Below are 26,108 nucleotides of genomic sequence, written 5' to 3'. Positions count from 1 at the left end.
CCGCAGCCTATTATAAGACCTATCAAACTATACCTGCACCCTATTTTACTAAGGCATATAATGCCATTACTGAAGACAAAGATTTGGCACCAGACCTGTTGCATGCTAGCATAGTTGTAATCCCCAAACTGGGTAAAGACCCGCTGCTGTGCGCACGTTGCAGTCCTATATCACTCCTGAACTGTGATGTAAAACTTTTTACTAAAATCCTTGCTACGAGAATGACTGCTCTGTTGCCACGCATGATCTCATTAGATCAGTTGGGTTTTATCCAAACATGGGAAGCATGAGACAATACCATTCGGACCATTAACATCATCGACAAAGTACGGCAATCCCACACCCCCCTTTTACTCTTGTCTACCGATGCCGAAAAGGCATTCTATGGGTTAACTGGAATTTTCTCCTTGAAACTTTAAGACAACTACCGACTCAGATGCTGTCTTGGGTTTCTGCACTATATTCTAATCCCTCCACTGCTGTTTGTGTGAACGGGTTTTACTCGGACCCATTTACAATATCTAATGGCACTAGGCAGGGCTGTCTGCTGTTGCCTTTACAGTTTGTACTTACTTTGGAACCGTTCCTTCAACATGTCAGACATAATAGTTCCATACAAGGCATGTATGTAAGGGACTATCGTCAAAAGGTAGCAGCTTACGCTGAATACCTCCTGTTTTATGTTACCAACCCCCTTACTTTTCTACCTTCCCTATTACTGGAACTGAAACAGTATGGCTCACTATCTAGTTTTAATGTTATCCTTCAAAAGGTGGAGGCCTTGAACGTATCACTCCCAGCCACTGTTGTTGACAGCTTCTGCACCTACTTTCCTTTTAAATGGGCCACACAGTTTATACAATACTTGGGGACTAAAATTCCAGGGAATCTGAACGCAATCTTTTCCCTGTACTTTCAACCTTTCCCTAATGCTCTATCCGGCAACCTAAAGAAATGGGACTCCCTTGCCTTATCATAGTTTGGCCGCTGCAATGTATTGAAGATGAATGTTATGCCCAGGTTGCTATATTTGCGGCAAGCCTTACGACATATGCTGCCTCAAGCTTTCTTTCACTCTATGCGCTTAGCTTTTATTCAGTCTGGCATGGTAAGCACCCCCACCTCAGCAGAAACCTTCTACTTTGGCCTAAAATGGTGGTATAAGCTTACCCGATCCAGCGCTATACTACACAGCAGTTCAAATGTCTTGAGTCGTGGACTGGTGTAGACACCAGACTCTCAAATTATGGGTCACCTTGGGACAGGAAGCGGCTAGTGCACCACTTGCCAGGCTGCCATGGGCAGGTAAACAATATGTGTCTCACCTTACCAGTTACCCACTAATATGTCCTGTCCTAGCCGAAAAGGACAGGTTTTTCCAATTGGCTTCCTTGGAGAGCTTCCCTTCCCCTTTGACACCAATAATAGGACATCCAGGATTTCAACCCAGACTTAATGATATAAACATCAGTACAGTTCATTATCCCCTCGAGGACCATTGTGTGCTTCTTAATTCCTAAGTTCCGACGGCTGGCATGCGATGAGCACTTTGTTCTCCAGTTCGTCCACTTCTTTTCTGACTTACTGGATGACCCTTCAGTTGTCTCATTTCTTGCAATCTTTACCTAAAACCGCACACTTTTCCCTAGAAAATTGCATGCTTTCGAAGCATAATGTCTGGGAGAAGACCCGATTCAAAGATTTCTTTCTAATTCTTACAAATACCTTCTGGAACTTCATGCTCGGTCAAACCCCTCCTTCCTTGTTAAGCGGGAAAGGGAGTTAGGGGTAACTTTCTCTGACCCTCAAAAGGAGCTTATAATCTTCCCTGAGCAACAGGTTCCAGGAGACCACCTATGATATAATGACTCGTTAATACAGAACTCCATCGGTCCTTGCCAAGTTTTTCCTTCAACAGAGCGATCGATGCTGGAAATGTGGCTCATCTGAAGGCACTCTCTCTGCGCCTTCAGACGAGCCACATCTACAGCATCGGAGACCATATCTTTTGGGATTGCCTGAGCTTAGCACTTTTTGGCAACCTGTGCTCCATCTTATTCATACATTTACTGACCTTTCCTTGCAGGATGACCCAGCTGCGATACGGTTTAATCTCACACCACTGTCAAAGAAGCGGTACCACAAATCTTTACTTAAACACCTGCAGCCAAGCTTAAACGCAGCAGAAGCTTGCATCCCTGGTGTGTTGAAACAACGATCTGGCCCAAAATTCGCACAATGCCTCACTAGGATGAATGATATCAAGCAACTAGAGGACCTTTCCTTTGCCTTTCGGGACAAAACCGAGGAACAGAAGACCAGGTGGTTCTATTGGAATCTCTTGCTTTTCTGATTAGTACCTGAAATACATTTGATCCATGCAGTGTCTTGGCCTGGTCTTTATAGAGTTATGGTCCTGACTTACTTTTCTCAATCTCCCTTAGTGGAGAGTAGTGTTACCCCCCCCCCCTTTCCTTTGCATTATAATAAAATACTCCTGGATGTGCGCGGAATCAGTCAAACATAATCATAGCTGACTTTTATACATTCCTATATACTGTGCTCTGAGGTTTTTTAGGTATAGGTTCCAACTTAGTGGCCTAGCTCACATTTACAGAGGCCTTACTGTTCATTTTTAGCAAATCCCTTCACCATGTTTGGCTATAATTAATGTTGTAACCCTCTGTGGATTTTTTGGAAATGTAATTTTAATTTGCAACTGTTTTTGAACAATTGTTGGATACATGCATAGTCATGCATTCTTTTGTTATCTGCTGCAAATTCTCTAAAACAAAAACACCCCAGAACGGTGCAGGGTTGGGATGGAAAACCCTGGCAGGAAAACTCAGTGGCCTCACCCTTGTATTTTTTATTTATGATTTTCTCTTTTGTTTTTTCTTTTTTGCACCCCTTTTTAAAAAAAATAACAAAAAAACAGGTGGGGGCTACTTTAGTCAGCAGCAGCAGCCTTTTCCTTAGCTAAATTGTTTCTAAAGTCAAGGTTAGAATGTGCCTAATGTATTCCCTGCATCAGAGCCGGTTCACATAGGGGCGACCCGACTTGCCGGGGCGACCTGTGAAGTCGCGGTGCACAGCGCGCACGCGACCTCGGAGTGACATGCACGGACTTCATATCATTGAAGCCAATGCAGGTCGCTCCAGGTCGCCCCAAAGTAGTACAAGACCCTTTTTCTAAGTCGGAGCGACTTGTGTCGCTCCTATTAGAATGGGTCCTGTGCTAATCTATGGCAGGCGACCCATGGCGACTTGTCAGGCGACCCAGTGTGAACCGGCTCTTAAGGTAAAACAATGTCCCACTACATGTTCTAGCATCCCCCTCCCTAAACACTTACCTGACGACTCTCACTGATCCAGTGCTGTCCCGTCTGCAGTAGTGCTGCGCTCTCTTCCTGGTCTCACAGGAGACTTTGATAGCAGTGGAAGCCATAGGTTCCTGCTGCTCTAAGTCAAATCCTCTGAGAAGGGAGCAGAGTACAAAGCTGAGCCCCGCTGTGTGAGTCTATGGATGCACACTGTCCGGTTTGGGATCGTGCCCGTACAGATGCCCTCTTGAGCAATCGGCTTGCTGAGGGGGCACCCACAGGAAAGGAGGACTCCAGAACAGGAGGTAAGGAGGAGATAAGGGACTGCTCTTTGCAATACTATCGCAAAAAGCAGGTAAGTATAAAATCTCTTTTTATTTTAAAGGAAAAAAAATGTTCCCTTTTTAATAACACTTTAATCTAAATGTGGCCCAATCTTTGCTTTTTCTGGCTACTTGCCAACTATGCTGGTCGTTGTGGTTCGCAGGTATAGATCCATGTCTGCACTTTGATAAGTCATTCCGGGAAGTCTCATACCAAGTGTATTGTAAGGAGTTAATGCTCGGTTTGTCTTATTGATTTTTTTAATAGTTTTCTTTTAACTCTATAATCCCCTGTCTTAATAGCTTTAAGTGTTTTTTTTTTAATACTGAGTAATGTGCACTTCTTCCATGGCTGACAACAGATGGTGATACATGTGGCTTTGCTTTATTATTTACTGGAAAGTACTAATATTCTGAAAATTCCGCAGCTCTGAAAGATGCACGGTTCCAGCTGGTGAACTTCTCCAGTAACGAGCTGAGGGTGTCGCTCACGAACGTGTCTATCCACGATGAGGGGAGATATTTCTGCCAGCTCTACACTGACCCCCCACAGGAGGCCTACACCACCATTACAGTTCTTAGTAAGCAGTAACAACCCCCCAAGTCTTATCTGTATGTTACCTGTTTTCCTATCATCTCTTCATGATCACTCTTGTTCTGTATGTCCGTGCCCCGAATTTCACCTTCCTCTCTTCTATTTTCCCTATGCAAACATTTTCTGTTTAATTTTATCCCTTTATAATGTCTAAAAACAACTGATGCCGCTGCATTCTGCTGACCCTCTCAGTTAATGAATATGTCATCTACATCTGTTGTGTCGCAGGCAATCTGTCCTGGTCTTTGGTGATATTTGTGTTAACCTCTTTTAGTGTGTGGCCTTTTATCTCATTTGTCTAAAACCGTTGTTCGAAGTCATCTGTCCACAAAGGCCAAAACGTGCCGTGATCATTGAAGGTCTTTAATCCGGTCACACGTGCCGGGGCTTATTTATAGTAACCAGGCTGAAGGAAAACTGATCTGATAGGCCGCAAGAAGTAACATGATTGCAGCTGACATTCCTCCTCTGGAGGCTAGAAAATAGGATAATGGGTGATTGGTTGCCATGGGCAACAGTTTTTCTGGGTTTTATAAATAAGCCCCGGTGTAGTCTGCTGCATGTTGTTAGCAAAAGCTTTTAGTGCTGCAAATTCCAAATTCTGTAGCTTTTATCCTTGGTTCCCTTTGCTCCAGTAGACTGATCTTCATGATAATCACCCATTTCTTGCTATGTCCTTCCACCCCATCTTTGTTATTGTTTCAGTTCCACCAAACAACCTGGTCATTGATGTGCAGAAGGACACGTATGTGGAAGGGGAGGAAGTGGAGATGAATTGCACAGCCATGGCCAGCAAACCAGCTGCAGTAATACGCTGGTTCAAGGGAAATCAGGAGATCGAAGGTAAGATGAACTGACGTGCTATAAGCATGTGCCATAGTAAATAAATCTGATTGCTATACAAGTTATATAGGCCATACACACAGCAGTCAGCCCATTATCATACAGTTGAAAACAATAGTTTGATAGAACAAAAGTTAAAGAAAAATTAAACCCAAAAGCATACATTTATCATATTGCAGCTTACTAATTTTTAACCTGGTGATCCATCCAGTAAGTCTGTTATTTTTTAACAGAACAAACTGTCCTGCAGATGTAACATGTAAAGCGGTGGTAAACACTGCTTGGTGACTTGTAACTACAGGTAAGCTTCTAATAAAGATTACTTGTAAGTACAAAAAATATCACCTAAACGGCATGGTTTTTGAGATGTTCACTATTTCCACAGTCAGAGATGTCACCGGCTCATGTGCACTGCACTCTGAAGGGACGGGGCACTGAGTATCCTATCACTGGCTCATGTGCACTGCACTCTGAAGGAACGGAATACTGAGTATCCTGTCACCGGCTCATGTGCACTGCGCTCTGAAGGGACGGAATACTGAGTATCCTGTCACCGGCTCATGTACACTGCACTCTGAAGGGACGGAATACTGAGTATCCTGTCATTGGCTCATGTACACTGCACTCTGAAGAGACGGGACACTGAGTATCCTGTCACTGGCTCATGTGCACTGCACTCTGAAGGGACGGGACACTGAGTATCCTGTCATTGGCTCCTGTGAACTGCACTCTGAAGGAACGGGACACTGAGTATCCTGTCACCAGCTCATGTGCACTGCACTCTGAAGGAACGGGACACTGAGTATCCTGTCACCAGCTCATGTGCACTGCACTCTGAAGGAATGGGATACTGAGTATCTTGTCACCGGCTCATGTGCACTGCACTCTGAAGGAACGGGATACTAAGTATCCTATTACTGGCTCATGTGCACTGCACTCTGAAGGAACGGGATACTAAGTATCCTATCACTGGCTCATGTGCACTGCACTCTGAAGGGACAGGATACTGAGTATCCTATCACTGGCTCATGTGCACTGCACTCTGAAGGAACGGGATACTGAGTATCCTGTCATTGGCTCATGTGCATTGCACTCTGATGGAACGGGATACTGAGTATCCTGTCATTGGCTCCTGTGAACTGCACTTTGAAGGAACGGGATACTGAGTATCCTATCAATGACTCATGTGCGCTGCACTCTGACGGGATGGGATACTGAGTATCCTGTCACCGGCTCATGTGCATTGTGCACTCTGATGGAACGGGATACTGAGTATCCTGTCCCTTCAGAGTGCTGTGCCGTGATTGTGGCTCCAGTGTGCATGCGTGGGAGTAACGGCCAGAGCCCACGAACCTGGAAGACTGGGTGAAGATGGAAGCCCTGTCAGCGGTGAGAGCACACTTCTGGTGGGCTTTGAAAGGCTTTACACAGATGAATAAATGCAGTCCACTATAAGCACCCCTGTAAAAGGTAAATGGTTTGTCTCAACCCTCCAATTGCCACTTTGTCTATACATCTTAGACTGTTAGGGCACATATTCTCAATTGATTTGACTTTAACGCACATTAAAGCTCCTACCAAATGCTTTTTTGATGTGTGTTTGATGCTTGGGTGATGCTTTTTTGAAGCTTTAATGAAGCCTGGCTCAGTAATACTTCCAATCAGCTGATGCCCAGCTAATTTGCACCCCTGCTCAGCAAATTCCCAGCTTATTAGTACCGTTGTTCAGCAGATACCCTGCTCAGTAGTACCCCCAGCTTTGTTGATTCCCCGCTCACCTCCTTCTTTATTGCTTCCATGTTGCTCACCACATGTGACATCTGCTAATTTATCCTGCTCTGGTCTCCCAGCTCTGCTGATCCTCTGCCACCCAGTCCTCTTTCTCCTTTTCCCGCTTACCTTCTGCTATAGCGTTCCCATGTTGCACACCACATGTGCTGTCTGCTAGTTGCTCCACTCCAGTCCGGACCCGCACCTTCCTGCTGCTCCACGCTGCACACCAGATGTCACTTCTACACCAGACACTCCCAGAATATTTACACATGAACTGGAAGTGACTGCCAGTGACGTCTTTCCGGTTCACTTGTTGGTTTCCCAATCATCCTGGGATATCTCATACCTGCAACACTTCCAAAACAAAGCAAAGCTAACTGAATAAAAGCTCCTCAACAGCTTCAGGTGCTGTAAGCGAGCTATGTCATAGACTTTTGTGGAGGCTTTGGAGACACGTTGAAGCACCAAGAAAGCGACATGGGGTATAATTTTTGAAGCAAAGCAAACATGTGAACAGGACTATAAGGTAACCTTTTTATTTAATGACAGGTGCTTTGTTTTTCATTCAGAGTGCTTGTGATTAAAAAAAAAAACCATGTCCCGTGCCACATTTTGAACCATGTTTTTAAACGAGCCCTAAAGGAAGTTAAGAAAAAAAAAAAAAAGATTTACTGACCAGATCTCCAGGTGAAAAAAAATCCTAAAAAAATGGAAATATAATGCAGCCACTACACCTAGGAAACGGTGACCTTTAGGCCCCTATTACACTTGGAGTCCGTCGGCGGACTCCGTTTTTCTCAGCGGGGGATCGATCTGCCGATCCCCCGATGAGCAGGCGGGTGGCAGCTTTGTCTCCGGTCTGTGTGCGGAGACAGAGCTGTCAGGTCCCTGCTGTTCTCTATGGGGGAATCGGATGAGAACGGACCGCCTGTCTGTTTTCATCCAATCCACTGGACGGATGGAAAATAGGGTTTCTATCCGTCCAGATTTGACGGATCAGATCGGATGTCAGCTGACATTTCTCCGCTGACATCCGATGCCCCATAGAGATGCATGGGGCATCCGATCAGATCAGCCTGAAAAACTGGCAGGCGGATCTGAACCCTCCGCAAGTGTGAAAGGGGTCTTTATGTATTTTTTTGGAGGGGTTATTTGCACCTTAAGGGTACATCCACATTATGGTGTCCTTTTATGAACGGGTGAATTTTTTTCTCCGTTGGCTTCTCTACAGTTCTCCAGGGAAAATGATCACATCTGGCACCCCTTTTATGAATGGGAGAACTTCAGTTCGCCCAGGGTGATCAGAGGAGAACGGTTTTCTCGGAGATCTGTGTAGAAGTCAATGGGGCATCTGTAATCTCGTGAGACAAAGCGAGATTACAGTAGTATGAAAATCCCTGGCGCGCTTTAACAAGCAGAGATAAATTATCACTGCTGAGTACACGAGGTTATAAATAATAGTCCCCTTACATAAATATATATATATATATACACTGAATACACATACACATACATTGTATATATATCTACGTGTATGTGTGTATATATATACATGTATATATATACATAAATATGGCAGGGGGACATGATTACTGTGTTGGGGGGTCTGAACGAGGAAGAAGGAAGTCGATAATCTTCCTTTTTCCCCCTCAGTTCTCCCCCGATTCTGTCTTCACTCCCCGCTTCACAAGCTCCAGGCTGGTGAACCCGGGAGTGTGAATTCTGACCCAGATCGCCAGTGAAGTGCGGGGATCGCAGCTTCATAGTCTGGCCATTTCTGTGTCTGTCAATGACAGATTCCCGTGTGAAGAGATGATCAGCGGAGAACATGTTCTCCCCAGATCATTTCTGTTTCATAAACTGAGAATGATCAGAAATGAGCTGTGATCAGCAGGATCACTGCTCATCTCCGTTTCATAAAAGGACACCTATATAGTGCATTGCATCACATGGTTTTTTTGTACCTTGTGATGCATTCTGTTAATTAGCCCAATTATTTTAAGACTGTCACCTAAAAACTGACCCTGCACAATATTTTAGAGCAGTGCAAGAATATGCATCTGTGTGTTTCAGTGCTTTATAACTCAGGTGTTCAGCACTGTAGATGTGTGTTTGAATGCAATTAACTTTGAATGGCAATGCATAGCTACAGTATGTTACGGTAATGTAGGTTATAATGCATTCCATGGTGTGAGCAAGCTGTTGGACTGATTCCAGGGAACAGAATATAATGGCAGTTCTCCATTCACTACAAAGCATTTTCAGCTTAAAGCCTTCATTTGTGACCACTCAGAATCCAGTAGCCATACCAACCCCTGAACTCCAGGGATTTGCTTCTATTGGCCTTATAGCGTCTACTCTTCTTGGCTATCTTTATTGTACACTTCCCTCCTTTTTGACAGTTTTCACAGTTTTTTTAGAGCATTTTAGTGGTGATATAAAGGAAAGCATTTTCATCAGTATGTTCCAAAAGATTGAAGTAGAAAGCTCTTGCAATGGGAAGTTCAACTTATCAGAATACCATATGACTTCTTTAATATCAGTGCCCAGAGCTATGATATTCTGTATCTATGTCCACCAATCATATTTCATTTTTTGTCAGACTGCATTTATCTTTGGTTGGTTGATGTAATGCATAATGCATTATATTTGTTCAGCTGCAACATAGAGGAGAATAGGTAAAGTACTAGAAGTGTATACTATAACATGAATGTCTTCAGAAACTGCCAAAGCTGAATTCTAGGCACATAGAAAAATAATGAATTAATGCAACTCCGTATTCATTAACTCATTAATCAATGTATTTTTATTTTTTTTACAACTAGAGCAAATACCTGAATTGGATTTGGTGCTAGCCTCCTGCAGTTCTTGTACCACAGAGTTTAGCTTGTGTAAGGGAGAAGCAGCACAGAGAGCTGATCAGTGAGCATGCTGATAGGAGGAGAAAACAGAGCTTATAAATAGGTTTCCTTAAAGGGTTAGTTTACCTTTTCAGGTAAAATATCACCCCCACTGTATGTGCCCCCATGGGAGAGGAGCTTTCATTGTCCATGAAGCCTGTGCTACGGTCCATGGATTAGAAATCATTGCTCTTCTCCCCCTTTCTTTCTGCAGTGCTTCCAGGACGAATCAGCTTGCCTAAAGTAGAACTATAGGCAAAACTTTTTTTTTTCATTTTGAATAGAGCAGGGGAGGGTTTTTTTTTTTTTTTTTTTTTTTTTTTTGCCGTCTGCGTCCCATTTGAGGGATTTTCCTTCACATCCTGCCCCATAGCCAAACAAGAAATGAGAGGAAATCCTTGCAAATTAGGGAATCTCTTGGGGACCAGCAGGTCACCAACTAGTGTCCCCATTTCCCCTTGGGATTTTCTTTTGCTTTCACTTTTAATGATAAAGGTAAACAGGGTGAATTTTCCCAGTGGGGGCACAGGCAGCAATAAAAACTGACAAGTGTCACGATCCATCTCTACTCTATCCAAAACAAAAAAAAGTGTTGCCTTTAATTATACTTTATGTTCACCTTTTCAGAAAAAAATGAAAAGTTGAACTAACTACTTACACCCCATGGTCCCTGCTGTACTTACCTCTGTGGGTGACAAGTTGTCAGTGCCCACACACTGTAAAAGCCTTGCTCTTCTCCCCCTTCTTTCTACATTGCTTCCAGGACAGATCAGAGTTGTGCTCTGTGCTGACCCTGACCCTGACTCTGACTCTGACCCTGACCCTGACCCATCAGAATCTCTCTAATCTGTCCTGGAAGCACTGACAACTTGTCACCCACCAGAGGTAAGTGCAGCAGGGACCATTGGGGTGGGGGGGGGGGGTTAAGGTGTTAATCTTTCAATTTTTTCTAAAATGGTGAACCTAAGCTGGCTATACATGGATTATTGAAATTGGTCTGGATCAGCAGGGACCAGTCAAATTTCAATCCATGTGTGGCCACTGTGGTTGATCAGAAGTCGATCTACATACTAACTTCTGTTCAATCACCCTGTCTGTTTCTCCCTCGATCAGCAATGCAGGCAATAGAAAGCAGTGCTGATCTGGGTAATCTGATGGCTGGGAAGTCTCTCCGTTGTCAGAATACAAAGAGACCGCTGGGAGAATTCCCCCATCTACCTTTAATTATGTGGATGGGAGAATCGGGTCATTTTTTTTTGTTCAAACTGCTGGTTGCTGGCCAGCCTTAAGCCTCGTACACACGCAACGGATTTCCGCCGACCGGTCATCCGTCTTTTGTCCAGAGTGGTGTCCGTTGGAATGTGCTCTAGACTGCACATGAATTTTCCCACACGACAGAATTCTACTTCAGAAGTGATGTCATGTGTTGGATTGCTTTCTTTGTGTTCTTTCATCTCTGAGCATGCCTAGTCTTGCTCATAAGATTTTTTCCCCATCGAAATCTGTACTAATGAGACGAAAATCGGATGTTGTGTTGACGGTCGACAAAAATTATATAGCCTGCACACCAGGATTTTTTCGGCCGAAAAGTCGGAGTCGGTTGTCGGAAGCACCATACTAACAAGCCGAAAATCGGCCGATCGGTCGTTGGACGAAATTTCCCGGACCAATTTCTACTCGTGTGTACGGGGCTTAACACTTCAGTTATTACTGTAATGCCGGAGAGTTAAAAATTGGGTATCCTGTCCTGCTAGAAAGGGCTGTGCTGTGTCAGAGCTGCATAAATCTCAGATCTGCATGGACTGAATTACAAATTGTTTTCAGGTTAAACCGCTTGCTCATATGTATTGCATTTTTGTATTTATCTATTTGCCTGGAGTTCAGCTTTAAACGTCATTAAGTGATTGCATTATTATGATCAGTCCTTTGTAATATAGTCAGGTTTGGTTCTGACTGCTCTTACGTTAGCCATTTGTTTTTATTCATGATACACAAGGCTGGTGGAATTGAATATATATACTAGTATCTAATAGAATCTTACACCTTAATGTCTATTATGCTTGCTCCGAGATTTAACAGATTTTCCATATGCACCAAGCAGTGTGCTGCAGTCACATGGCAATAAAGAATTATGCATATATGTCAAAGGTTAAGTTTGACAGGATTTATTATAATGCTGCAAGCTCCATGTGATTCATCACTGAGCAGCATAAACGGCACAGACCTTAGAAGCGATTTAGCGTGTCGGTGTAGAACATGAAACAAAGAGACGGCTAGTTGCTTGTTAAGGGAAGAGAGTGAGTCATTGCTCAGCCGTGTGATATTTCTATGCAGAAAAGAAAAAGCAAATCAAAATTACCTATTAGTTGGAGAAACTGGCAACCGGGTCATTTTGACATTGCTTACAGTTGTGGAGGCAAACAAAAAAAAAAACTAGGACATACATTTGACAAGATGGGGAAAATGACTCTGCAAAGTGCACTTAGTACATATGGCAGCCGTAAGAGCAGCAGCGTTACTGCAGGAAATCAAAGTGATGAAAGATGAGCTTTGTAATGCGGCATTACTCTGACCTAATGACTTATATGGGATGTTCACAGGTAGTAAAACAGAAGTGGAGGCCGTGGACCACAAGATGTTTAGAGTACGCAGTCAGATATCCGTCACCGTCCTCCGCGAAGATGATGACGTTCCCTTTGTGTGTATGGTTGACCATCCAGCTGTGAAGGATTTGGAGACCCGGCAGTATATTGAAGTGCAATGTGAGTACCAGACGTGGAATATTTGGCTATGATGTATGCCTGGGATATCACATGATAGGTTCCTTTTCTTTATTGCATTCATTTTGTTTACCTGGCAGCCCTCCCAATTAATTTATTTTAGTTGCCTAAATGACAGCTTGTGAAAATACAGCAAAGTGTTTCTTTGTCTCAGATCTACCTGCTCTATGAGCCTGCTGCAGCCTCACCTAGACAGATATGAAGCGTGAGAAGGAGGTTGCATTTCACAAACTGCACATTCAGTGCCTTGCGAAAGTATTCACCACCCCCCCCCTGAACTTTTCAACCTTTTGCCACATTTCAGGCTTCAAACGTAAAGATATAAAACTGTAATTTTTTGTGAAGAATCAACAAGTGGGACACAATCATGAAGTGGAACGAAATTTATTGGATATTTCAAACTTTGTTAACAAATAAAAAAACTGAAAAATTGGGCGTGCAAAATTATTCAGCCCCCTTACTTTCAGTGCAGCAAACTCTCTCCAGAAGTTAAGTGAGGATCTCTGAATGATCCAATGTTGACCTAAATGACTAATGATGATAAATAGAATCCACCTGTGTGTAATCAAGTCTCCGTATAAATGCACCTGCACTGTGATAGTCTCAGAGGTCAGTTTAAAGCGCAGAGAGCATCATGAAGAACAAGGAACACACCAGGCAGGTCCGAGATACTGTTGTGGAGAAGTTTAAAGCCGGATTTGGATACAAAAAGATTTCCCAAGCTTTAAACATCCCAAGGAGCACTGTGCAAGCAATAATATTGAAATGGAAGGAGTATCAGACCACTGCAAATCTACGAAGACCTGGCCGTCCCTCTAAACTTTCAGCTCGTACAAGGAGAAGACTGATCAGAGATGCAGCCAAGAGGCCCATGATCACTCTGGATGAACTGCAGAGATCTACAGCTGAGGTGGGAGACTCTGTCCATAGGACAACAATCAGTCGTATACTGCACAAATCTGGCCTTTATGGAAGAGTGGCAAGAAGAAAGCCATTTCTTAAAGATATCCATAAAGTGTTGTTTAAAGTTTGCCACAAGCCACCTGGGAGACACACCAAACATGTGGAAGAAGGTGCTTTGGTCAGATGAAACCAAAATCAAACTTTTTGGCAACAATGCAAAACGTTATGTTTGGCGTAAAAGCAACACAGCTCATCACCCTGAACACACCATCCCCACTGTCAAACATAGTGGTGGCAGCATCATGATTTGGGCCTGCTTTTCTTCAGCAGGGACAGGGAAGATGGTTAAAATTGATGGGAAGATGGATGGAGCCAAATACAGGACCATTCTGGAAGAAAACCTGATGGAGTCTGCAAAAGACCTGAGACTGGGACTTAGATTTGTCTTCCAACAAAACAATGATCCAAAACATAAAGCAAAATCTACAATGGAATGGTTCACAAATAAACATATCCAGGTGTTAGAATGGCCAAGTCAAAGTCCAGACCTGAATCCAATCGAGAATCTGTGGAAAGAACTGAAAACTGCTGTTCACAAACGCTCTCCATTCAACCTCACTGAGCTCGAGCTGTTTTGCAAGGAGGAATGGGCAAAAAGTTCTGTCTCTCAATGTGCAAAACTGATAGAGACATACCCCAAGTGACTTACACCTGTAATCACAGCAAAAGGTGGCGCTACAAAGTATTAACTTAAGGGGGCTGAATAATTTTGCACGCCCAATTTTTAAGTTTTTTATTTGTTAAAAAAGTTTAAAATATCCAATAAATTTCGTTCCACTTCATGATTGTGTCCCACTTGTTGTTGATTCTTCACAAAAAATTACAGTTTTATATCTTTGTTTGAAGCCTGAAATTTGGCAAAAGGTTGAAAAGTTCAAGGGGGCCAAATACTTTCGCATGGCACTGTATTACACAAAGTGTTTTTGTCCCAGATCTACCTGCTCTATGAGCCTGCTGCAGCCTCACCTAGACCAATATGAAGCGTGAGAAGGAGGTTGCATTTCACAAACTGCACATATTACACAAAGTGTCTCGTATGTGTCTGCATTGATTATAAAAAAATTAGTTAAGCAGATAAAGAACATGTAAACCCAACATTAGTATTCCTGATATGTGCCTGCTGTACCATGTACTTGTATGGAAGATGATCCTGTTCTCTTTATATTGCTTCCTTTGTGTAAAATTCCCTGGTGATCTGGCCAGTTCAGTTCAAAAGTGACGACACTAAGCAGGAGAAGACACTGTAGTCAGTTCTCTAGCTGTGCTCTCCTCCAATGATCAGACTTGTCCCCCCGCACAGCCTTTTACTGGGAAGCTCAGTGTGCTGCTGTTTCTCCTACCCCAGTTCTTATGCAGCTGAAAACAGAGTGAATGTAATCACTTATAAAAATGGGAAAAAAGTATTTAGAATGTTTTTTTTTTTTGTTTGTTTTTTATATATCTATACACAAGTGCTTTGCCTTTCATTTCTGTTTTAAACTGAATGGGTTGTTTTACAAGGTGAGGGTTTGCAATCACTTTAACCTTTGCATAATGGTGAAGTAGAAGTGCATTGGGTAGCGTTGCCTATCACTGATTAATATTACCATGGGTTGTTGATTATAAGGCTGGATTCACACTAATACGTTTTTTCATGCTTTGTGCAGAAATGCATTTCATTGTTTTAGCATGGGAAAACTGGAAAGAAAGAAAAAGGAAGGCTCCAGCCTGCATTTAAGTGAAAATGAAAGTTGAGGAATAAAGGTGTTAGAGTTGTTTCCACATAGAGCTCTCTGGAATGCTTCTGATGAGCTTGATGAAAAGTATAGAGAGAGTTATTAAATGTATTATGTAAATGATTTATGGATCTATATCTTCCCTGCTGCTACAGTTATTCCTCTGTGTTTCATGTAAATCAATGCTCATTGGTGGTAAATCCGTCTCATCTGCCATGATTATTATTCTAATGCTCTGCAATAGATGAACAGTGTATGAAGTATGCAGAGGCTGCGGAAGGGAATAGAGATCGGGTTTAGGCCCCTTGGCAATGGAGACTGACTTCATTTCTGTTACAGGGGTGTATATATATATATATATACAGCTTCTATACGTTGTACAAGACAGTAGAAATTGTCCCAATCCAGACACATTCCTTGTTAGATGTAAACAAATGTGCAACGCTAATATGTGATGTATGATGAACACTTTCTATAAAAGCACAGTGCTATTCTAAGCAAATCTGCAATATATCAAAATAAATCCTGCAATTGTGCTGGTAAATGTGAACAACCACCAAAGTGATGAATACAATAATGGCACTTTTCCACTGCAAGTACCGGCTTGGCCCGGTTTGCTTTTCCACTGCTGGTACCGCATGGTACGGTGTTGGAACGGTTCGGTACGGTACGGTATGGTTTGCTTTTCCACTAAAGTAGTACTAAAGTTAAGTGGGATAACAACGGGGTGGGTGGGATTCTCTGACCGATCAGTGGCTAGTAGTGACTGCATGCAAAGGATTGTGGGATATGGTACCGGGTATGGTACCTGTTGGAACCACAATTGAGGTGGTACTGTTTTTGAGAGCCGTACCGTTCGATTCCATGCAGTGGAAAAGCGCAGCCGTACCGTACCGAACCTTTCCTACACCATACCATGCGGTACCAGCAGTGGAAAAGCACAAAAGCAAGCTGAACCGTTCGGTTCCATGCAGTGGAAAAGCGCCATAAAATCAATAGTCTATAGCAGTGTTTCTCAACCTTTTTTCAGTCAAGGCACCCTCTAAAGTTATGAACAGTCTTGAGGCACCCTTTAAATTTATGGACAATCTGGAGGCACCCTATTATAAAATGTAAAAGCTATTCTAATAGTTTTACATAATGCAGCAACATCTAAATACGTAGAACACCCAACGTTGGAGGTTATTTATTCTTCCAAAGAAAATACACTTTGCAAACTAATACTGACTAGTATTCCTATGTTTCTCTTCTCCCTCCGTTTTTCTCCATTACTCAGCTAATGTGACCCCAAAGCTCATTAGAGAGAGAGGCAAGGTAGGGTCAAACAATGATTCTATGCAGGCAACTAACATCCTCCTTATGAACTGATGATGTCCAGGTCGTCAGCAGCTAGAAGGTCATAATGGTGCACAATGAAAGCCTGTGGCTTTGTGTAACTATAAGGCAGGCTTCATCCACCCGCTGCCTTGTATACAATTTTTTGCAGTTTTAAGGCATTTTGCCAAGGCACCCCTGAAGAAACCTCAAGGCACCCCAGAGTGCCAGGGCACCCTGGTTGAAAAAGGCTGGTCTATAACAGCCTTTCTCAACCTTTTCAACACAGAGGAACCCCTGAAATAAATTTCTGGTCTCAGGGAACCCCTGCTAAAAATGACTATATCTACAACTCATTATACGTTAGTGTGATGGTCAGCGGGAACAATGCTCCTTACTCTTGTGGACATTGAAAAGAATTCCCCCTTAGGGTCCATTCACACTAGCGCGACTTGTCAGGCGACGTTCTAATAGGAGCGACACAACTCGCTCCGACTTAGAAAAAGGGTCCTGTACTACTTTGGGGCGACCTGGAGGCGACTTGCATTGACTTCAATTATATGAAGTCCGTGCATGTTGCGCCGAGGTCGCGGTGCACGCTGTGCACTGCGACTTCACAGGTCGCCCCAGCAAGTCGTGTCACCCCTGTCTAAATGGGCTCTTAGCGATAGCTTAAAATATCAATGGTGTCAGTGGGAACTTATTAAAGAGGCAGAAATTGCCCATTGCTCAAGGAACCCCTTTACAACTCATGACACATCTTGTCATCATCGGGAAGAATTACCCCCTTATAGATAGCTAAACGGAGCAGTGGTGTCATTGGACACATATCTGAGAGGCAGAAATTGCCCTTTGCTCAAGGAACCCCTAGCAACCTCAGGAGGAACCCTGATTGAGAAACCCTGGTCTTTAGTGTTTCTGTTGGAATTGCCTGATTACAATCCATTTATTACCGGTATTCTGTCAGAATAACGCTACCTATCAGATTCTGCTACCGAAAGTGACGTTCGGATTAGAACAACTTACTGCGCATCTGCCATGCGTTCCAACATGGCCGCTATGCACTCCAATAGGTTTCCTAATGTGACAGAACACTAAGCAGCAGACATCTTCTTGCACCCATGCAAGTCCTGAACTTTACATTTATTTTAGCAGTAAACTGACCTTCTATACCAGGGGTCTCCAAACTATGGCCCTCCAGTTGTTCAGGAACTACAGTTCCCATCATGCCTAGGCTGTCTATGTCAGAGTTTTACAATGCCTCATGGGACGTGTAGTTCTGCAACAGCTGGAGGGCCGTAGTTTGAGAATCCCTGTTATATACTGAAGCACAGTATTACATTTGTATTATTATTGTATTCTAGTAAGTATAGCGAGAAACCTGCAGGTAGAAGGTGGGGTCGGCCATCTTGGTACACCCCGCACTGCTCAGCGACAAACTGATTATATCATGAAATAGATTATTTTACTCGGTCGCTGTGAAATAGTCTATTTTAGTATATAAGGTGAGTTTACTGCTAAAATACATGTAAAAGTCAAGACTTGCGTGGGTGTAAGAAGATGTCCGCCTCTGCTTCGTGTTCTGTTACATTAGCAAACCTATTGGAAAGTATAGCGGCCATGTTTTAACGCATGACGCATGCGCAGTAAGTTGTTCTAGCCCGAACGTCACTTCCGATCAGATCAGAATCTGATAGGTAGTGGTATTCTGACAGAACCCTGGCTTAAAGTGGAGTTCCACCCTAAAATTGAAGTTCGGTCCATCCGGAAGTGAAGCCCCGGAAGTGACGGCGGGGCCGGGGGAGTGCTTCATGGGACCGAAGAGGACGCAGAAGAGGATCGCGCTGGCTTCAAGCTGCCCACACCTGAGATGGCAGCGCTGGACAATACATTTTCAAGGTAAGTATTTTTTCTTGCAGGTAAGTGCAACCCGGGACAGTTCAGAGGCTATCCATTGTGGAATGCACTAGCCCTGACTGTCCCGGGGGTATTTTTATGTATTTTGTTTTTGGTTTTAGGTGGAACTCCGCTTTAAGATGTGAATTTCGCTTCCTGTTACATCCCCTGGACCGGAGTTTTATCCATTCCCTAGTCTGTCCAAAACTAAAAGCGTTTTGGCTGTACATGTTTTATTACACTTGCCAGAGATCATATCTACAGCAGAGCAGAAAATATTCAGCATATATTAATATGTACATAGCCATGTGGGTGTTTTAGTACATCTAATGCCTATAAGCCACTGCAACAATGATAGTAAGGAGTATACAGTATTTGTTCCAGCTGCATTGTCTATACTACTATTTACCACCAGGTGGCAGCAGCAGCAGAACAAAATGCATGCAAGAATGCAGCGTACTTTACTAATGAGAAGCCTTTAATAAAAGACAACCCTAGAATGACTCTTTTCTATTAACCTGCGTTACGTCTGGATTTCAGTACACTGGGAAATGCTTACCTGGGAACAGCAAGCATTAAGATTCCTGACCTCAAACAGCTTACTGCTGCCATTCATTGCAGTCGTCTTGCGAGTTTTGCCAGGGGTTGCTTTGACCTCCATGCAGTTTGAATGTCAGTCCCCTTTTTCTTTATAGAAAAAGGAAAAGTTAAAGCTCAGTTGCAATCCTATTTATCTATAAATCTGTTTGAGAGAAAACGGTAACTTCTGACAAGTTGAACTCATTACTGCACTTATTTATGCTCCGGTGATCCTGATCATTTTTTTTGTTTGTTTTTTGGCTTATGTACACTGAAAAAAAATTATAAACGCAACACGTTTTTGTTTTTGCCCCCATTTTTTATGAGCTGATGAGCTGAACTCAAAGATCTAAGACTTTTTACTATGTACACAAAGGGTCGATTTCTTTCCAATATTGTTCACAAATCTGTCTAAATCTGTGTTATGGCCTGTACACACGATCCAAAAATCGGGCGAAAAATAACGCTTGTGAAAACATCGGACGATAATCTGATCGTTAGTACACAGTTTACGAGAGGCGATCACGACAGTTCGCCCGATATTATCCGGTCGTGCAAGCATAAAAATTTTGATCGTATTATAACACATCGTATGATAATCGTATTATCAGTATGTTGTTCGTCCGAAAAAAAAATGGTGAGCAGTAGACAGCGCATGAGCAGTAGACATCATTTCCCCTCAAACGCTACAACATGGTTACGCATACTGGAAGCTTTTGAATCATCGTTCGAGAAAATTCCTATCGTAAGTAACCTCTCCCGTTTGTGAATATAATTGAGAGTTCCTAGCAACCAAACAAAAACGGACGGAACGTCGTCTGATTTTCGGATCGTGTGTACTGGGCATTAGTGAGGACTTCTCCTTTGCAGAGATAATCCATTCATCTCACAGGTGTGACATATCAAGATGCTGATTAGATAACATGATTATTGCACTGGTGTGTCTTAATAAATGGCCACTCTAAAATATGCAGTTCTATCACACAGCACAATGCCACAGATGTCACAAAGTTTGAGGGAGTGTGCAATTGGCATGCTGACTGCAGGAATGTCCACCAGAGCTGTTGCTGGCGAATTGAATGTTCATTTCTCTACAATAAGCCGTCTCCAAAGGCATTTCAGAGAATTTGGCAGTACATCCAACCGGCCTCACAACCGCAGACCACGTGTTACCACACCAGCCTAGGACCTCCACATCCAGCATCTTCACCTCCGAGATTGTCTGAGACCAGACACTTGGACAGCTGCTGCAACAATCGGTTTGCATAACCAAAGAATTTCTGCACAAACTGTCAGAAATCGTCTCCGGGAAGCTCATCTACATGCTCGTCGCCCTCATCATGGTCTCGACCTGACTGCAGTTCGTCGTCGTAACAGACTTGAGTGTGAAAATGCACACATTTGAAGGCGTCTGGCACTTTGGAGAGGTTCTCTTCACGGATGAATCCCGGTTTTCTTAGATCTTTGAGTTCAGCTCCTGAAAAATGGGGGCAAAAACAAGTGTTGCCTTTATAATTTTGTTCAGTATATTAGCAGAATTGCCAGGATGACCATCCTGAAACAATACATTGAGAATGTTTTTTACCTGTCCAAGTTGAATTGATCTGTGTGTTCAATAAGTGTTCAAATTTGTTCTCAACAAAAACCCGTTATCAGCAGGGGTACTTGTACTCCTCGGGGGACATTTGACAGGTTCAGGGATTTCTTTTGCTCATTAAAGCAAACCAAAATAACAGTAAAGACCATACCGGACTAGAGATTCTATTGCTGTTTCCAGCAATACAATCCCTAAGGGTCTGTTTATAAAGCAAAGGTGTCACCTTATCGCAACCATACTGCTGCTAAAAAGGCTTGCAGTTAAAAAGCAGGGTTCTTTACAAATGTATTCAGCACTCTACTGGACTCTACTAGCTTTGAGACACTGAAGCCAGCGGAGCACTATTAAAATGAAGTTAAAAATGGAGTTTGAATAAAGAAATAAAAACAAGAAAGCCCAGGCGTGTGACCTGTAATATGACCAGCCTCTCTTTCAATCACGCAATGCTGTTTTAAGCAGAGAGAACTCTGTGACTTCCCGATTCTGCACAACCCCTCCTGCATTTTATAAATGGGCCACTATATTATGTAACCTTTCAGTTTCAATTCATAGTGAATAGCAAAATCCAAACTTTATTAAGAATGGGCCCCCAAAGCAAGTCATAGGTGGGTCACCTTTTTTTCTTTCTAGTCCTCCATCCACATAAGCGAGGTGGATAGAGACATCTCCCTATTAGGACATTGAATTCTGATCAGGGAGGACTGGCCCAGGGAGCAGGGGGGCAATTGCACCCTGGGCCTCTCTAATGCCCCGTAAAAAGGCTTCTGCCACAGACATGCCTATAGTATTCCTGGTGAAGAATAGTAAAAGGTCTCTGCCACTGACCTACTGAGTGCGGGTTGAGGAAAAGGACAGATCGCAGGCCTCTCCCCCAGCATGGATTGTGTAAACTCTGTCTGAGCAGAGGCCAGTTCCATGCCCCACTAGAGCTCCAACCGAGCTGTCCCAGCTCCTCCCACCCCCTGCTGGCCAGGTCAGGAACCCGGTTTTCGGCCCGTAAGTAGAGTACCTGGAGCAGACCTTTAGCCTGGAATGGGAGTCTGGAAAGAGGTAGAGTGGGAGGGGGTCCGATGGTTTGTTCTTGCCCGCTGGGCCAAAAGTTGCCAGTCAGCCCCTGATTCTGATAGTGGGACTCTCCGCTGTCACAATACACAGATCAGTGGCTTCAGACGCTGATGATAAAAGATTTCCAACATCCCTGTTCCTCACAATCTGATTCAACGATCAAATTCTGTTGAGCAGGGGCAGCCCCACATGGATCAAAATTTGACCCCCCCCACCCCTCGCTGAGCTGGCCAAATTTCCATCCATCTATGGCCAGCTTAAGGATCAAACACCACTGTGATTCCTAACTTACCCAATCAGGGAGATTGCTCTCCGTCTTTGGTTCCTTGCTAGCACTTCAATTATTTACCAGAGAGGGAGTGACTTACATTTCATATAATGACAGCTGTACCTTGCTGTGTCTTCCTCTGGGCAGTTATTTGCAGTAGAATCTCCAGCAGTAAATAGCATAATAAAAAATGACAAATTAATTAGTGCTGCGCTTCTGACTACAACAAATAACAAAAACCTAGCTATAAACACCCTGCAGGGTTGATCATTCCTGGGAAAAAACAACAATCCGTGAACACAATAAAGCTAAGGATAAGTAATCAGTGGCAAATGTAAACATAAAAATCAGTGCATATAATAATTATGTTAATATACAAAAAAGGTAAAACCATCCGGAGATGTAACCCCGGCAAAAAAACAGGCAGCAAAAAAAGAATAATCAAAAGTGCCTACAAATGTTTAGCAACAATAAACACCCTCCAGGGGTGTGATCTCCAAAAATTAAACTCAAAATAATAAAAAAAATTAAATCGCAAACAGTGCAAATTCAGTCTCATCAAACTATAAAATGCAGTTTGATAGTAATAAAGCAAGTATCTATTATAAAAAGTCCAAATGTTTAGATGGGGTTACTTGAGTCCAACCCTTGTGCGCCATACAACACAGAACGTGACTGTGATTCTCCACCGGCCAACATGCATGCACTTTATTAGTCAAACTCCAATGCTCCCCAATTCAGCTTTGCATTGGATGGGATAAAACCTGGTCAATTTATGATATTCCCAGGATATTCAGCTTAAAGGAATAAAAGAAAGCATATTAAAAAAAAAAAAAAAACACATAGGTGTGGAACATCAAACTCAATGAAACCTCACTGGGAGTACCAATATGGCTGACTCATGGCCTGGACCAGAAGGGATGTCACCCACTATCATTCTTACACATTGCGTTACATGACACGTGACTTCATCATGAATGTGACGCAACGCGTAGGAGTGGTAGCAGGTGACGTCCCTTCCGTTCCAGATCGGGAGTCGACCATGTTGGTAGGTTTCATTGAGTCTGATATTACATACACCTATGTGAGTGGTCTTTTATATGCTTTTAATCTAAAATAAAATATTAAGCAATGGTCAATAAAAGAATGTCTTCTGTGCTGTATTGAACTGTTCTGAACCTAAAACACTATTGCTTGTAAGACCCCCTAAAACGTGTTCAATAGGTGTATATAAAAAAGGCAATGTCCCATGAGACCAAAAAACATTTCAGTGGATAATCTAATATCTCAATTTTCACAGGAAGTCATTGGTGTTACGACTATATGGATTGGCCCATTGATACTAATAGGGGCATGACCTTATCAAAAAGCTGAGCTAGAGGGGGACAGATAGAACCAATACAGGAAACAATCGGTCTTCCCGGTGGTTTAGTGGGGTTTTTGTGTATTTTGGATAATAGATGAGAGGTGTAACAGATTGCCTAACCTGCCAAAAAATTTACCAACATCCTTGTCTACAATTTTACCTTCAATAAAAAAAAAAAAAATTCACCCTTTTGAGCTATTTTGTTTTTTGGATGGGAGGATAAAGGGTTAACCGATAATTTACAAAACACATTAGTATCAGATAATTGTGAAAGCATTACCTTCCGATGACAGTTTCCATAACCACCACCACACCCCTTATCTGCTGGCTTGATAATATTGTCTTTCCTAAGTGATAAATGTTTTAATGCCGAATGTTGGTCTGTTAAATTATTTGGAATATGATTTCAAAAAGTTTTATGAGACAAAATTGCAACGATATCTTTATTAACGTTTCTAATTTATATCTCCAAGGGGAGTGAGGTGGTGGGTGACATAATTTGAATTTTATTTAGCAAACCAAAAGGAAATAAACCCATGGGTTCTCTTGGGCAAACGCCTAAGCCTTGATTCAACACTGACAATTGTGCTGATGAGATAATATGCACTATGTTTTACGATTGGTTCTTTGTGACGGCCGATGCAACTCTGTCTTGCTGCAGTGCTGTCTGCCTCCTCCCCTCCTACGTATTTTGTATCCCCTCAATGGGGTAAAAAATGCAGAGACCGAGTCAAATAAAACGGAAGAACTGACACCGTAATGTGACTCAGTGGTGATGTGATTAGGGTCTAGACCATCCACGTGAGACCGATCCAATTATAAATTCCATTTTTAAAATAATCATCCTTGTCACGTTCTAGTTTGTCCCTTTTTTGGTGTTCGATTTCTGAGCAGAACTTAAATATATAACGGTCCGGGCCCTCTGATTCCTCCTGTATTAAATTGTATTGCAACATTACTGTCTGCCGTTTGATATTGTCGTTATGGCAGCAGCTAGCTGCCATAACCCCGGTATCATTTTTTACAATAGGCGGTTCGACATCCGATAAAAGTGGCCCCACCCCCGCCACTTCCCAGTCATTTCTGAGCCACATGTTAAGCCCGGAAGTGATCCGATGTGGCCGCTTGGTGGGCAAGAAAGGGAGTGAGGGCAAGATGGCCCCTACTCAGCTCTATGCCCTTGGAGGACCCAAGCCACCTCTGACATCACTTATGGTTCTCGGGCATGAACAAATTCGATTTTTTTTTTTTAAAGGAACATTAGGGATACAGGGGCCTTTATGACCCCAGATCTCTCTATAAAGAGGACCTGTCATGCTTATTTCTGTTACAAGGAATATTGACATTCCTTGTAATTTGAATAAAAGTGATAAAATAAATGGACAGTGTAAAAATAAACAGTAAAATAAACGAGAAAAAAAAAAATGCTCCATCCCTCTGTGCTTGTGTGCAGAAACACCCATATACATAATTTGGGCTCACATATGTAAATGGTATTCACGCAAGTGAGGTATCGATACGATTGTTAGAGCGGGAACAATAATTATAGCACAAGAACTTCTCTGAATCTCTAAACCGGTTACCTGTAAATAAATGTAAAGCATTGCTTATTGAAATGTTTATTGAAATGTTTAAGTACCGTAGTTTGTCACCATTCCATGTGTGCACATTTTTAAATCATGACATGTTGGGTATCTATTTACTCGGCGTAACATCATCTTTCACATTATACAAAAAAATTGGGGTAACTATTGTGTTTTGTTTTTAAAGTGTATTTTTTAAAAACAAATTGCACAAATACAGTGTGACATAAAATATTGCATCAATCGCTGTTTTATTCTCTAGGGTCTCTGCTAAAAAAAAAATATATATCTATATATATAATATATATAATGTTTGAGATCAAACGTTTTCAATATTAATTATGTATACCTATAAGATAATGATGTAGACATTGCAAACTGGCACAGCATATGTACGTTAACAAAACAAAATGTAAAGGTGGTTTATGCCACGCATGTAGGCTAGGATATGAATATAAATTAAGAATCAAATTGCAAAGGGCATTAATTATAACTTGCCCGGTGGGGAGAGGGAAAGGGGGATGGGAATGGAAGGGAGTGCTAAGGATTATATATATATATATATATATATATATATATATATATATATATATATATATATATATATATACACACACACATACACACCACAGTCCTTTTCCTGTAAACCTATACTGTAGGGATTCCCTTTAAATTATATAGTTATGGAAGGAATGACTGTACTACACAGATTTGTTCAGCTCATTATGAGGCTTTTTGAAAAAAAATGTTAATAAATATAATACAAAGATAAAATTCCAACACGTTTTGTGGTTTCGCAATCCCCCTTCATTAGGACGTGTGTGCTGATAATAAGAAGAAATATGTACAGGATCTGTGTCGCAGGGATGGATAGAATAGCAGTCAGGTGCTGGTGTGAGAGCCTAGAGCAGTGATGGTGAACCTTGGCACCCCAGATGTTTTAGAACTACATTTCCCATGATGCGCAACTACAATGCAGAGTGCATAAGCATCATGGAAAATGTAGTCCCAAAACATCTGGGGTGCCAAGGTTCACCATCACTGGCCTATAAGAATATATATTTTTGGCCAGGATTGGCACTTAATATACTGTATAACCAATTCTGTAAATTCTTTACATAACATGTAATCCACCTTGCTTTGCTATAATTACTATGTTATAGAAGTCTCTGTGGTAACACTGGTCTGGGATATTTAAAAACGGCAATCCTGACAATATCTTAAT

General features: G+C 42.4%; 1 protein-coding gene across 5 annotated transcripts in view; it reads left to right on the top strand.

Moving 5' to 3' along the window:
• The window catches only part of CADM1 (cell adhesion molecule 1), a 529,619-nt gene that overhangs the window by 305,780 nt on the left and 197,731 nt on the right, over positions 1-26,108 (top strand). For all 5 annotated transcript variants that reach the window (XM_082273840.1, XM_082273838.1, XM_082273837.1 and 2 more), the window contains 3 exons: positions 4,075-4,227; positions 4,947-5,084; positions 12,358-12,519. In XM_082273840.1, coding sequence (XP_082129966.1) covers positions 4,075-4,227; positions 4,947-5,084; positions 12,358-12,519 — 453 coding nt within the window. The remainder of the gene's footprint in view (positions 1-4,074; positions 4,228-4,946; positions 5,085-12,357; positions 12,520-26,108) is intronic.

The sequence above is a fragment of the Pelophylax lessonae genome, assembly GCF_965119305.1.
Source record: "Pelophylax lessonae genome assembly, chromosome: 12".
Taxonomy (NCBI): Eukaryota; Metazoa; Chordata; class Amphibia; order Anura; family Ranidae; genus Pelophylax; species Pelophylax lessonae.
Note: the sequence above shows the minus strand (reverse complement) of the source record. Positions and strands in the feature narration are given on the sequence as shown.